The sequence below is a fragment of the Pseudophryne corroboree genome, chromosome 7 (genome assembly GCF_028390025.1).
Source record: "Pseudophryne corroboree isolate aPseCor3 chromosome 7, aPseCor3.hap2, whole genome shotgun sequence".
NCBI classification, from domain to species: domain Eukaryota; kingdom Metazoa; phylum Chordata; class Amphibia; order Anura; family Myobatrachidae; genus Pseudophryne; species Pseudophryne corroboree.
In genome coordinates this window covers 1,480,010-1,495,127 of record NC_086450.1, presented here as the reverse complement: position 1 = coordinate 1,495,127, position 15,118 = coordinate 1,480,010, and the positions used below count along the sequence as shown (strand labels likewise).

The 15,118-nt window shown below is 50.4% G+C and overlaps 1 protein-coding gene across 1 annotated transcript in view; it reads left to right on the top strand.

Moving 5' to 3' along the window:
• Positions 1 to 1,502, top strand: part of SUMO1 (small ubiquitin like modifier 1) — a 57,268-nt gene extending 55,766 nt beyond the window's left edge. The window contains exon 5 of the mRNA XM_063932590.1: positions 973 to 1,502. Coding sequence (XP_063788660.1) covers positions 973 to 1,041 — 69 coding nt within the window. The 3' untranslated portion in view covers positions 1,042 to 1,502. The remainder of the gene's footprint in view (positions 1 to 972) is intronic.
• Positions 1,503 to 15,118: the final 13,616 nt, after the last annotated feature.

Here is a 15,118-nt window from a genome sequence, read left to right as displayed (position 1 = left end):
CACCACGTACCAAATATTGTTGTGTGGTGTGATCCTTGGGGGAATTTGAAAACCAAAGAAATTGTTTAGCATTTAATGTATTTTGTCACAACAATTTTTGAGAACATTGAAAATACGAGACCAGCGTATTCAGAATGACCCTACAGGGAGACCAGCGTGTTCAGAATGACCCGACAGGGAGGCCAGTGTAATCAGAGTGACCTGACAGGGAGGCCAGCGTAATCAGAGTGACCTGACAGGGAGGCCAGCGTAATCAGAGTGACCTGACAGGGAGGCCAGCGTAATCAGAGTGACCTGACAGGGAGGCCAGCGTAATCAGAGTGACCTGACAGGGAGGCCAGCGTAATCAGAGTGACCTGACAGGGAGGCCAGCGTATTCAGAGTGACCTGACAGGGAGGCCAGCGTATTCAGAGTGACCTGACAGGGAGGCCAGCGTGTTGAGAGTGACCCGACAGGGAGGCCAGCGTGTTGAGAGTGACCCGACAGGGAGGCCAGCGTGTTGAGAGTGACCCGACAGGGAGGCCAGCGTGTTGAGAGTGACCCGACAGGGAGGCCAGCGTGTTGAGAGTGACCCGACAGGGAGGCCAGCGTGTTGAGAGTGACCCGACAGGGAGGCCAGCGTGTTGAGAGTGACCCGACAGGGAGGCCAGCGTGTTGAGAGTGACCCGACAGGGAGGCCAGCGTGTTGAGAGTGACCCGACAGGGAGGCCAGCGTGTTGAGAGTGACCCGACAGGGAGGCCAGCGTGTTGAGAGTGACCCGACAGGGAGGCCAGCGTGTTGAGAGTGACCCGACAGGGAGGCCAGCGTGTTGAGAGTGACCCGACAGGGAGGCCAGCGTGTTGAGAGTGACCCGACAGGGAGGCCAGCGTGTTGAGAGTGACCCGACAGGGAGGCCAGCGTATTCAGAATGAAATGTGTAGAAGGGTCATAGGTAACTTCTTTTCTTTTCTTCTTGTTTCTTCTCTTGCAGTTGGGCATGGAGGAAGATGATGTCATTGAGGTTTATCAGGAACAGACTGGGGGCCACTCGTTGATTTAAATTTTAGCGCAATTTCCTTTTTTGCCATTTTGGATTTATTTTTATTATTTTTATTTTGTAATAAGACGTTTATCACCCCCCCCCGTGCTGTTTCCTTTCGCGTTGTAATCTGCCCGTTGTCTTCACTTCAACATCACTTCCTGTCAGCAGTTGCACTATGTACTAAGAGGAGTCTCCACCAGTTCCACCACAGCCAGGATCCAGCTTGGGGCCTAGATGGTAACGTTGTGACTGGAGGAGAGGACTTACTGGTGACTTTGGAATTGCTTCCCTTTTAACAGAAATGACCATGATTAACTTCATTGTTCCAGTGCCTGCCTAGCAGATGTACCAATTGTGTTTTTAGACGTGGTCATGCTACAGAATAATTCCCTATGTTAAAAACAAAAACAAAAAAAATGTTTGATGTATCTTATTTTTGTGGGGGCATGGGTTTTAAATAAAAAAGAAAAAAAATCGTAGTCTGTATTGGCTTAATTGAAGTTCTATTTAAAAAAAGATAAAATAAAAAAGAAAGAAACCCATTTGTAGAACCAGAGATCAAATGTCTTTTTTTATTATCACTCCAGTTTTCCAGTCAAACTGTGGCTCTCCAACTACAAGTCCCAGCATGTCCACCCACGGATCATCTGGCAAAGCATGCTGAGGCTTGCAATTTCACTACAACTGGAGAGCGGCAGGTTGGCCGGGCCTGCTGTAGGAACAGGTTATGTAGTTATTGCAGCTGATGTGTAAGGTGTCGCAGTGCTGGGTGGTGAGGAAGAACATAAATCGGGGACATCCAAGGTAGACCAGATAAATGCAGATGTGAATAAAGGGAAGGGGGAACCCCGCTGGCAAAAGAGCTGACCATCTAGTGGAGAAAGAGCACAGCTCAGGTAAGAGGAGATTGAAATGGTGAGGTGGACATTATGGTAAGCTCTGGGCTATCAGCGGGAGATTAATGGTTCGAAAGGCTGACGGCGAGTCTTCCCAGACCAGGTAGGAAACTCCATAAGTTGGTCAGGAGAAGTCACATAGGTGGGAGAAGGTCACAGGTGGATTTAGGAGGCTGTGAGGAGAGTATTTCAGGATGACGTTAGTTATTTGATGGGCTGGGGATAGTAAGGACGAGTCATTTATATTGAATTATGGAGAATACTGTTGTAGAGTTGTGGAGTGGTGACAGTAAGATGTGTGTAGTGTCAGGGAGAGATAGAAGAGGGATGGGTGAGGAGAAAGTGCCCAAAAGGAGGAGGCGGTCATAGTCAAGGAGACAGATGCTGGGTAAGAGTTTGTTTGTGTCTTGTATGGAATATAGAAAGGTGTGTGTATATACAGGTTGAGTATCCCTTATCCAAAATGCTTGGGATTAGAAGTATTTTGGATATCTGATTTTTCCGTATTTTTGAATAATTGCATACCATAATGATATATTATGGTGATGGGACCCAAGTCTAAGCACAGAATGCATTTGTTTCATATACATCTTATACACACAGCCTGAAGGTCATTTTAGTCAACATTTTTTATAACTTTGTGCATTAAACAAATACTCAACCTGTACTACCAATGCTAGATGTCACCGAAATGGGGGAGAAACCGTAACGCACACAGCAGAGAAGTTGAATTGCTTGGAAGTACTGTCCTCTAGACTTGGGGTGTGTACACACGGTGAGATCCTTGCTGTGCCCGATTTTCACTTGCGATTTCCCTTGAACTCCCCGGAGCCCAGATAGCACAGATTTTGAGTAACTCTTCTTGAGATATGGCCTATGTGTGCTTACGATTTTGGCTTATGTGAGATGTCATTGACATGTGAGATGAACTAGATAGTACACCGATCTAGCAAGGATTGACTTGCCTGCACAGTCTATCTTTTCTTGCGATGCCGACCTGGCGGGACCGCATATCGGGATCGCAAGGGGACTTTCACCTTGCGATCTGTATTAATTTTTCTTGCTATTTTGACTATATAGTCAAAATCGAAAGAAAATATCTCGCCGTGTGTACACGGGATCCGGTCTGAAGATCGACAGTGTCTAGGTCGACAATGTTTAGGTCGACCACTATAGGTCGACAGTCACTAGGTCGACATGGATGGAAGGTCGACAGGGTTTCTAGGTCGACATGTGCTAGGTCAGGCCTGGCCAACCTGTGGCTCTCCAGCTGTTGTAAAACTACAAGTCCCATCATGCTTTGCTACAGTTTTGCTATTAGGGAAGGCTAAAACTGTGGCAGGGCATGCTGGGATGTGTAGTTTCACAACATCTGGAGAGCCACAGGTTGGCCAGGCCTGTGCTAGGTCGACAGGTCTAAAGGTCGACATGAGTTTTTCACATTTATTTTTTTGGGGATTTTTTCATACTTAACGATCCACGTGGACTACGATTGGAACGGTAAAGTGTGCCGAGCGAAGCGAGCCATGCGAGGGGACGCGGTGCACTAATTTGGGATCCCGGTCACTCTACGAAGAAAACGACACAAAAAAAAAAAAATCCTCATGTCGACCTTTAGACATGTCGACCTAGCACATGTCGACCTAGAAACCCTGTCGACCTTCCATCCATGTCGACCTAGTGACTGTCGACCTATAGTGGTCGACCTAAACATTGTCGACCTAGATACTGTCGATAAAACGAACCACACCTGTGTACACACCCTTAGATTCTAAATCATGGTGACAAGTTTTTAATTAAACTGTTTTTCAAAGTTGTTATTGAGGCGCTCGTAGCCACTAATGCTGGTTATGAAAGATGGATTCGTGGCTTTAGAATGTGAAGGGTTTTTTGGTTTGTGTTTCTATGTCATTGTGAGACTTTTCTATGAATTTTTTAACTTTTGAATACTTTTAATCCTGAACACTTTATTTGTATATGGTTTGCTGTATTGTTGTTGTACTTGTATTAACAGAAATATCACAGTTACTCAGAAGACTGCAGTCTCTGCTTCTCATCTGTATCCGATCCACTCCTGACATGGTCTTAAGGACATGATAGAAGCCTCAAATATATAGTAGGGGAGCTTTGGAGTATCTCTATAGGGCTTCCACTGTGGTAGGGGGCACTGGGGTATCTCTATAGGGCTTCCACTGTGGTAGGGGGCACTGGGGGTACCTCTATAGGGCTTCCGCTGTGGTAGGGGGCACTGGGGTATCTCTATAGGGCTTCCACTGTGGTAGGGGGCACTGGGGGTATCTCTATAGGGCTTCCACTGTGGTAGGGGGCACTGGGGTATCTCTATAGGGTTTCCACTGTGGTAGGGGGCACTGGGGGTATCTCTATAGGGCTTCCACTGTGGTAGGGGGCACTGGGGGTATCTGTATAGGGCTTCCACTGTGGTAGGGAGCACTGGGGTATCTATAGGGCTTCCACTGTGGTAGGGGCCACTGGAATATCTCTATAGGGCTTCCACTGTGGTAGGGGGCACTGGGCTATCTCTATAGGGCTTCCACTGTGGTAGGGGGCACTGGGGTATCTATAGGGCTTCCACTGTGGTAGGGAGCACTGGGGTATCTCTATAGGGCTTCCACTGTGGTAGGGAGCACTGGGCTATCTCTAAGGGCTTCCACTGTGGTAGGGAGCACTGGGGGGTATCTCTCTAGGGCTTCCACTGTGGTAGGGAGCCCTCGGGTATTTCTCTAGGGCTTCCACTGTGGTAGGGAGCACTGGGGGTATCTCTGTAGGGCTTTCACTGTGGTAGGGGGCACTGGGGGTATCTCTGTAGGGCTTTCACTGTGGTAGGGGGCACTGGGGGTATCTCTGTAGGGCTTTCACTGTGGTAGGGGGCACTGGGCTATCTCTATAGGGCTTCCACTGTGGTAGGGAGCACTGGGGGTATCTCTGTAAGGCTTTCACTGTGGTAGGGGGCACTGGGGTATCTCTCTAGGGCTTCCACTGTGGTAGGGGGCACTGGGGGTATCTATAGGGCTTCCACTGTGGTAGGGGGCACTGGGGGTATCTCTATAGGGCTTCCACTGTGGTAGGGAGCACTGGGGTATCTCTATAGGGCTTCCACTGTGGTAGGGAGCACTGGGCTATCTCTAAGGGCTTCCACTGTGGTAGGGAGCACTGGGGGGTATCTCTCTAGGGCTTCCACTGTGGTAGGGAGCACTGGGGGGTATCTCTAGGGCTTCCACTGTGGTAGGGAGCACTGGGGGGTATCTCTCTAGGGCATCCACTGTGGTAGGGAGCCCTCGGGTATTTCTCTAGGGCTTTCACTGTGGTAGGGGGCACTGGGGGTATCTCTGTAGGGCTTTCACTGTGGTAGGGGGCACTGGGCTATCTCTAAGGGCTTCCACTGTAGTAGGGGGCACTGGGGGTATCTCTGTAGGGCTTTCACTGTGGTAGGGGGCACTGGGGTATCTCTATAGGGCTTCCACTGTGGTAGGGAGCACTGTGGGTATCTCTCTAGGGCTTCCACTGTGGTAGGGAGCACTGGGGGTATCTCTGTAGGGCTTTCACTGTGGTAGGGGGCACTGGGGTATCTCTATAGGGCTTCCACTGTGGTAGGGAGCACTGTGGGTATCTCTCTAGGGCTTCCACTGTGGTAGGGGGCACTGGGGGTATCTATAGGGCTTCCACTGTGGTAGGGGGCACTGGGGGTATCTCTATAGGGCTTCCACTGTGGTAGGGAGCACTGGGGTATCTCTATAGGGTTTCCACTGTGGTAGGGAGCACTGGGCTATCTCTAAGGGCTTCCACTGTGGTAGGGAGCACTGGGGGGTATCTCTAAGGGCTTCCACTGTGGTAGGGAGCACTGGGGGGTATCTCTCTAGGGCTTCCACTGTGGTAGGGAGCCCTCGGGTATTTCTCTAGGGCTTCCACTGTGGTAGGGAGCACTGGGGGTATCTCTGTAGGGCTTTCACTGTGGTAGGGGGCACTGGGGGTATCTCTGTAGGGCTTTCACTGTGGTAGGGGGCACTGTGCTATCTCTATAGGGCTTCCACTGTGGTAGGGAGCACTGTGGGTATCTCTCTAGGGCTTCCACTGTGGTAGGGAGCACTGGGGGTATCTCTAGGGCTTCCACTGGGGTAGGGAGCACTGGGGTATCTCTATAGGGCTTCCACTGGAGCCAAGATACCTTACATTTCCACTCGAGCGAAACTCCCCTTGTGATTTGTTTATACAGGGCCTTTTCTGCTGCGGGGTACACTGGGCTCCACAAGGATAGACATTGGGGTGTAGAGTAGGATCTTGATCTGAGGCACCAGCAGGCTCAAAGCTTTGACTGTTCCCAGAATGCACGGCGCCGCCTCCTCTATAACCCCGCCTTCCTGCACAGGAGCTCAGTTTTGTAGTTGGTGCTGCAGATAGCAGGCACATAACAGAGGGGCTGCTCTGGGCAGCCCTGAGAAAAGCTTTTTAGAAGAAAAGTGAAGACTTCAAGGGCAGCAGCAGTGTGTGTGTCTTTTGACATTCACTGCTGCAGCTCCAGCTCTCCCCAGCGGCGCTGTACACTCCCGAGCCCTGGTTGCCGGGTAACTACAGCAGGAGGCTCCGGGTTTTCTTCTAACGTCAGGCACACACAGCGGGGGCTCTCCGGGATCGTGTGGCTGCGCTTCGGGAGGTGGTGAGTGGGTCCTGCTTGCGGGACCCGTACTTTATCGCAATCCGGCGCGGTCAGTGGGAGGCTGGCGGTGGACACTGTGGCAGTACAGGCGATCCCACTAGATCACCAGGGCATGGGTGCAGGTCAGGTTTTCCCTTAAAACCGTTTTACTAGTAGCCCACAGTACCTGGTGGTTTTGCCAGCAGGGGGATAAGGCTTAGACCTGAAGCCCCTCCCCCAGCCCCAGGGCGCCATTTCCAGCAAATGTTCCCGCCCTGGAGCTGCATATCTATCTCTCCCTCACTACCTGTCAGTGTCTGGGCGCCATTTCCCCAGCTACACTGTTCCTGGGAATGCTTGGGCAAATCCTCCTGTGTAAAGCCGCCTGGTTGTCAGCGCTGTGCCTTTACAGGACACTTAAATATTCTACATGTCATTTAGACAGTGATAGTTCAGAAAGAGTGCATTTAGTCAGGGTTCTCTGGTACAAGTACCCTGTGATATACATCCAGTTCTTACTGTGCAGTGTTATATCTATTACTACATAGCTATATATATTAGCTAGTCCAGTGCAGTATTATTGTTAGTAATAACCTCTGCATTGTATTACTGTGACTATATGTGTGTGCATTAGCTGGCTGAGTGGTTTCCATCTCGTGTCTCTCACTCACCTTGCTATCCCTATATTCTATAACCTGAGGGGGCTTGGTGCTTCAGGTTTTATAATTATATAGGATTTTCACAAACATATACTCTAATACGTATTTCTCTAACGTCCTAGTGGATGCTGGAGACTCCATAAGGACCATGGGGAATAGACGGGGCTCCGCAGGAGACTGGGCACTCTAAGAAAGATTTAGTACTACTGGTGTGCACTGGCTCCTCCCTCTATGCCCCTCCTCCAGACCTCAGTTAGAATCTGTGCCCGGACAGAGCTGGGTGCATTTTAGTGGGCTCTCCTGAGCTTGCTAATAAGAAAGTATTTTAGTTAGGTTTTTTATTTTCAGAGAGTTTCTGCTGGCAACAGACTCTCTGCTACGTGGGACTGAGGGGAGAGAAGCAAATCTACTAACTGCGGCTAGGTTGTGCTTCTTAGGCTACTGGACACCATTAGCTCCAGAGGGATCGAACACAGGACCTGACCTTGTCGTCCGTTCCCGGAGCCGCGCCGCCGTCCCCCTCGCAGAGCCAGAAGTCAGAAGCCGGCTGGTTGAAGAAAGAAGACGTCAAAATCGGCGGCAGAAGACTCCTGTCTTCATATGAGGTAGCGCACAGCACTGCAGCTGTGCGCCATTGCGCCCACACTAACCCACACACTCCGTTCACTGTAGGGTGCAGGACGCAGGGGGGGCGCCCTGGGTAGCAATTAGATACTTCCTGGCAAAAGCAGCATATATACAGTTGGACACTGTTATATACATGAGCCCCTGCCATTAATTTTACACAAAATCGCGGGACAGAAGCCCGCCGCTGAGGGGGCAGGGCCTTCTTCCTCAGCACTCACCAGCGCCATTTTCTCTCCACAGCTCCGCTGAGAGGAAGCTCCCCCAGGCTCTCCCCTGCAGACTCACGGTAGAAAGGGTAAAAAGAGAGGGGGGGGGCACATAAATTTAGCGCATTTGATATATATACAGCAGCTACTGGGTAAACACTAAGTTACTGTGTGATTCCTGGGTCATATAGCGCTGGGGTGTGTGCTGGCATACTCTCTCTCTCTCTCTCTCTCTCTCTGTCTCTCCAAAAGGCCTTGTGGGGGTCCTGTCCTCATATAGAGCATCCCCTGTGTGTGTGGTGTGTCGGTACGCGTGTGTCGACATGTTTGACGAAGAGGGCTATGTGGAGGCAGAACAAGTACAGATGAATGAGGTGTCTCCGCCGACGGCGCCGACACCTGATTGGATGGATATGTGGAAGGTGTTAAATGATAATGTAAACTCCTTACATAAAAGGTTGGATAAAGCTGATGCCTTGGGACAGTCGGGGTCTCAGCCCATGCCTGATCCTACAGTGCAGAGGCCGTCAGGGTCTCAGAAGCGCCCACTATCCAAAATGGTTGACACAGATATCGACACGGATTCTGACTCCAGTGTCGATGACGATGATGCAAAATTGCAGCCTAAAATGGCTAAAGCCATCCGCTACATGATTATAGCAATGAAGGATGTATTGCACATATCGGAGGAAAACCCTGTCCCTGACAAGAGGGTTTATATGTATGGGGAGAAAAAGCAAGAGGTGACTTTTCCCCCTTCACATGAGTTGAATGAATTATGTGAAAAAGCGTGGGATTCTCCCGATAAGAAAGTGCTGATTTCCAAAAGGTCACTTATGGCGTACCCTTTCCCGCCAGAGGACAGGGTGCGCTGGGAATCCTCCCCTAGGGTAGATAAAGCTCTCACACGCTTATCTAAGAAGGTGGCCCTGCCGTCACAGAATACGGCCTCCCTAAAGGATCCTGCCGATAGGAAGCAGGAAAGTATCCTGAAGTCTGTTTATGCACACTCAGGTACTCTACTGAGGCCGGCAATTGCGTCGGCCTGGATGTGTAGTGCTGTAGCAGCATGGACAGATAATCTGTCTGAGGAACTGAATACCTTAGACAAGGATACCATTTTACTGACCCTGGGGCATATAAAAGACGCTGTCCTATATATGAGGGATGCCCAGAGGGACATTTGCCTACTGGGCTCTAGAATAAATGCAATTTCAATTTCTGCCAGAAGGGTCCTGTGGACTCTGCAATGGACAGGTGATGCCAACTCCAAAAAGCACATGGAGGTGTTACCTTACAAGGGTGAGGAATTGTTTGGGTACGGTCTCTCGGACCTAGTTTCCACAGCTACGGCTGGGAAGTCAAAGTTTTTGCCATATATTCCCTCACAGCCTAAGAAAGCACCGTATTACCAAATGCAGTCCTTTCGATCACAGAGAAGCAAGAAGGTCAGAGGTGCGTCCTTTCTTGCCAGAGGCAGGGGTAGAGGAAAGAAGCTGCACCATACAGCTAGTTCCCAGGAACAGAAGTCCTCCCCGGCTTCCACTAAATCCACCGCATGACGCTGGGGCTCCACAGGAGCCAGGAGCGGTGGGGGCGCGTCTCCGAAATTTCAGCCAACAGTGGGTTCGCTCACAGGTGGATCCCTGGGCTGTACAGATTGTGTCTCAGGGATACAAGCTGGAATTCGTAGTGATGCCCCCTCACCGTTATCTCAAATCGGCCCTGCCAGCTTCCCCCATAGAAAGGGAAGTAGTGTTAGCGGCAATTCACAAGTTATATCTCCAGCAGGTGGTGGTAAAGGTTCCCCTCCTTCAACAAGGAAGAGGATACTATTCCACAATGTTTGTGGTACCGAAACCGGATGGTTCGGTCAGACCCATATTGAATTTAAAATCCCTGAACATTTATCTGAAAAGATTCAAGTTCAAAATGGAATCGCTCAGAGCGGTCATTGCAAGCCTGGAAGAGGGGGATTTTATGGTGTCTCTGGACATCAAGGATGCTTACTTGCACGTCCCCATTTATCCACCTCATCAGGAGTACCTCAGATTTGTGGTACAGGACTGTCATTACCAATTCCAGGCGTTGCCGTTTGGGCTCTCCACGGCACCGAGAATATTTACCAAGGTAATGGCAAAAATGATGGTGCTCCTTCGAAAGCAAGGAGTCACAATTATCCCATACTTGGACGATCTCATAAAGGCGAGGTCCAGAGAACAGTTGCTGATCAGCGTAGCACACTCTCAGGAAGTGTTGCAACAGCACGGCTGGATTCTGAATATTCCAAAGTCGCAGCTGATTCCTACGACGCGTCTGCCTTTTCTGGGCATGATTCTGGACACGGACCAGAAGAAGGTGTTTCTCCCGGCGGAGAAGGCTCAAGAGCTCGTGACTCTAGTCAGAGACCTCTTGAAACCAAAACAGGTGTCGGTGCATCGCTGCACGCGAGTCCTGGGAAAGATGGTGGCATCATACGAAGCCATTCCCTTCGGCAGGTTCCATGCGAGGATCTTTCAGTGGGATCTGTTGGACAAGTGGTCCGGATCGCATCTTCAGATGCATCGGCTGATCACCCTGTCCCCCAGGGCCAGGGTGTCTCTTCTGTGGTGGCTGCAGAGTGCTCACCTTCTCGAGGGCCGCAGGTTCGGCATACAGAACTGGGTCCTGGTGACCACGGATGCGAGCCTCCGAGGATGGGGGGCAGTCACTCAGGGAAGAAACTTCCAAGGGTTGTGGACAAGTCAGGAGGCTTGTCTGCACATAAATATCCTGGAACTAAGGGCCATATACAACGCCCTGAGTCAAGCGGAGCCTCTGCTTCGCGACCAACCGGTGCCGATTCAGTGAGACAACATCACCGCAGTGGCTCATGTAAACCGCCAGGGCGGCACAAGAAGCAGAGTGGCGATGGCAGAAGCCACCAGGATTCTTCGTTGGGCGGAGAATCACGTGCAAGCACTGTCAGCAATGTTCATTCCGGGAGTGGACAACTGGGAAGCAGACTTCCTCAGCAGGCACGACCTCCACCCGGGAGAGTGGGGACTTTCTTTACGAAGTCTTCACTCAGATTACAAATCGATGGGAACTGCCACAGGTGGACATGATGGCGTCCCGTCTCAACAAAAAGCTACAAAGGTATTGCGCCAGGTCAAGAGACCCTCAGGCGATAGCTGTGGATGCCCTGGTAACACCGTGGGTGTTCCAGACGGTCTATGTGTTTCCTCCTCTTCCTCTCATACCCAAGGTGCTGAGAATCATAAGAAAAAGAGGAGTGAGAACAATACTCATTGTTCCGGATTGGCCAAGAAGGACTTGGTACCCGGAACTGCAAGAAATGCTCACAGAGGACCCATGGCCTCTGCCTCTCAGACAGGACCTGTTGCAACAGGGGCCCTGTCTGTTCCAAGACTTACCGTGGCTGCGTTTGACGGCATGGCGGTTGAACGCAGGAACCTAGCGGAAAAAGGCATTCCAGATGAAGTTATTCCTACGCTGATAAAGGCTAGGAAGGACGTGACAGCGAAACACTATCACCGTATATGGCGAAAATATGTTGCCTGGTGTGAGGCCAGGAAGGGCCCTACAGAGGAATTCCAGCTGGGCCGGTTCCTGCACTTCCTACAGTCTGGAGTGACTATGGGCCTGAAGTTGGGGTCCATAAAGGTCCAGATTTCGGCCCTATCCATTTTCTTTCAAAAGGAACTGGCTTCTCTTCCTGAAGTTCAGACGTTTGTTAAGGGAGTGCTGCATATTCAGCCCCCTTTTGTGCCACCAGTGGCACCTTGGGATCTCAACGTGGTGTTGGGTTTCCTGAAATCCCACTGGTTTGAGCCACTTAAGACCGTGGAGCTAAAGTATCTCACGTGGAAGGTGGTCATGCTATTGGCCTTAGCTTCGGCTAGGCGTGTGTCAGAATTGGCGGCTTTGTCACGTAAAAGCCCCTATCTGGTTTTCCATATGGACAGGGCAGAATTACGGACTCGTCCGCAATTTCTGCCGAAGGTGGTATCATCTTTTCATTTGAACCAACCTACTCGTGACTTAGAGGATTCCAAGTTGCTTGATGTAGTCAGGGCTTTGAAGATCTATGTAGCCAGGACGGCTGGAGTCAGGAAGACTGACTCGCTGTTTATCCTGTATGCATCCAACAAGCTGGGTGCTCCTGCTTCAAAGCAAACTATTGCTCGCTGGATCTGTAGCACGATTCAGCAGGCTCATTCTGCGGCTGGATTACCGCATCCAAAATCAGTGAAAGCCCATTCCGCAAGGAAAGTGGGCTCTTCTTGGGCGGCTGCCCGAGGGGTCTCGGCATTACAGCTTTGCCGAGCAGCTACTTGGTCGGGTTCAAACACATTTGCTAAGTTCTACAAGTTTAATACCCTGGCTGAGGAGGACCTTGTGTTTGCCCATTCGGTGCTGCAGAGTCATCCGCACTCTCCCGCCCGTTTGGGAGCTTTGGTATAATCCCCATGGTCCTTACGGAGTCCCCAGCATCCACTAGGACGTTAGAGAAAATAAGATTTTACTCACCGGTAAATCTATTTCTCGTAGTCCGTAGTGGATGCTGGGCGCCCATCCCAAGTGCGGACTTTCTTCAATACGTGTATATAGTTATTGCTTAATAAAGGGTTACGTTATGTTGGCATCCATTGTTGATGCTCTGTTGTTGTTCATACTGTTGACTGGGTAAGTTTATCACAAGTTATACGGTGTGATTGGTGTGGCTGGTATGAGTCTTACCCTGGATTCCAAAATCCTTTCCTTGTAATGTCAGCTCTTCCGGGCACAGTTTCCTTAACTGAGGTCTGGAGGAGGGGCATAGAGGGAGGAGCCAGTGCACACCAGTAGTACTAAATCTTTCTTAGAGTGCCCAGTCTCCTGCGGAGCCCGTCTACTCCCCATGGTCCTTACGGAGTCCCCAGCATCCACTACGGACTACGAGAAATAGATTTACCGGTGAGTAAAATCTTATTTTTTCTCTGATTTTAGTCACCATATCTCTCCTGTATCTCTGCTGGTGCTGACTACACTGTGCAGGGGTTTGGGTTTAGGGATATTGTGCTGCTGACAATTGTACTGTGTTACCTGATATTGCAAGTGATATCATGTATGCTTCTGAGGGTAATGGTTCTGGGGCTGAACACACTGCCAGTGTTGCTGAAGCCACAGATCCCTATGAGGAGACTATAGCAGCTGTGGGCTCTGGTTCTGGGGGCTCCTTGCCCCCTAGTGGGACTGTGGCAACGGGGGTACATAATGACCCACCGTGGACTACTTTCTCCACGCTTCTACATACGCTAGTTCATAAACTAACACCCCTTGTGGGACCTCCTATGCCGGTGCAACCGTATATGGTCCCCGCAGCTAACCCGCCTTGGGCGGACAATTTATCTGCTCAATTGAAGTTGAACCAGTCCTTGACTACTAAAAAGTCTGACCCTCGCTTGCTCTAAGCGAGCTCTTATCTCCTCACAATCTACTGCTGTCACTGACACCTCGTCTGATGAAGATGGCGCTTACACTGACCCCACAAATTCTGACACAGATATTGCTGATGGGGAGGGTAGTTCACATGTGGATGTTCCTGATCTTTTGGAGGCTATTAAGTTAATTTTACAGATTACGGATGATCCCGAGCCATCCGCCCCTCCTAAGAAACCAGATAGGTTCAAGCGTCAGAAGGTGGTTAAACAAGTTTTACCTCACTCTGACCACCTAGTGGATATACGTCAGGAACCCTGGGGAAACCCGGGTAAGAAGTTTGTGCCTCAAAAGAAGATGCTGGCTCGCTATCCCCTCGCGCCAGAGCTGTCTAAATTGGGAAACGCCTCCTCTAGTAGACTCACATGTGGCTAGGATGGTTGTTTCCTCAGCTCTACCTGTCACTACCGTCACGTCTCTGAAAGAGCCTACTGATAAACGGGTGGAGGGTTGTCTGAAAGCGATTTACACCCTCACGGGTGCTGCACAAAGGCCCACTATTGCAGCAACATGGGCTGCAGAAGCTATTGAAGCATGGGCCTTGGAGTTAGAAGCTGAAATCTCTTCTGACCATGCTAGACAATGCTCGTCATATATTGTCACAGCTTCTCACTATATTAAAGAGGCGGCTTCTGTTGCCGGTATCCTAGCAGCCAAGGCCTCTACTGCATCAGTCCTGGCTCGCCGGATATTGTAGCTGAGATCCTGGTCTGTGGATCTGGACTTTAGAAAAACCCTGGAGGTACTCCCTTTCAAGGGAGATATTCTGTTTGGGGAGGACTTAAATAAGATAGTGGCTTACTTGGCTACTGCCAAAACTGCCTGTCTGCCAAGTACCGCTCCTTCTGTGTCGAAGGCTAAAGGTACTTCCTTTCGCCCCTTTCGTCCCTTTCGTCCTTCAGGTAAAGCAAAAGGTCAGGCGTACAACAAGTTGGTTCGCACTTCCAAACCTGGTAAGCCGAAGCCCAAAAGAGCCTGGGCTGCCCGTAAGCCAGCTTCCAAGACTGATAAGCCTGCTGCATGACGGGGCGGTCCTCCCCCTGGTGGATCCCAGGGTGGGGGGCCGGCTTCTAGGGTATACCCAGGAATGGTTGAAGACCACTTCAGATGCCTGGGTATGGGAAGTCGTCACTCAAGGTTATGCCATAGCCTTCAAAAACCGACCCCCTCATCGATTTTGCCGGACAGACGTCCCATTGGACCAGACAAAGGCAAAAACTCTACATTCGGTGGTACAGACCCTCCTGGATACAGGAGTCGTAGTACAGGTGCCTCTTGCTTAGAGGGGCTGGGGGTACTATGCTCCGCTGTTTCTGGTCCCAAAACCGAATGGGTCCTCCCGCCCCATTCTCAACCTCAAGGCATTGAACAGGTTTGTGAAAGTTTCCAAGTTCCGTATGGAAACCCTTCGCTCTATAGTTCTGGCCTTGGAACCTGGGGACTACATGGTCTCCCTGGACATACAGAGGATGCTTACCTGCATATTCCTATAGCAGTGTCACATCAGCAATACCTGAGGTTTGCGATTGGCAACCTCCATTACCAGTTTCGGGCGTTACTTTTTGTTTTAAC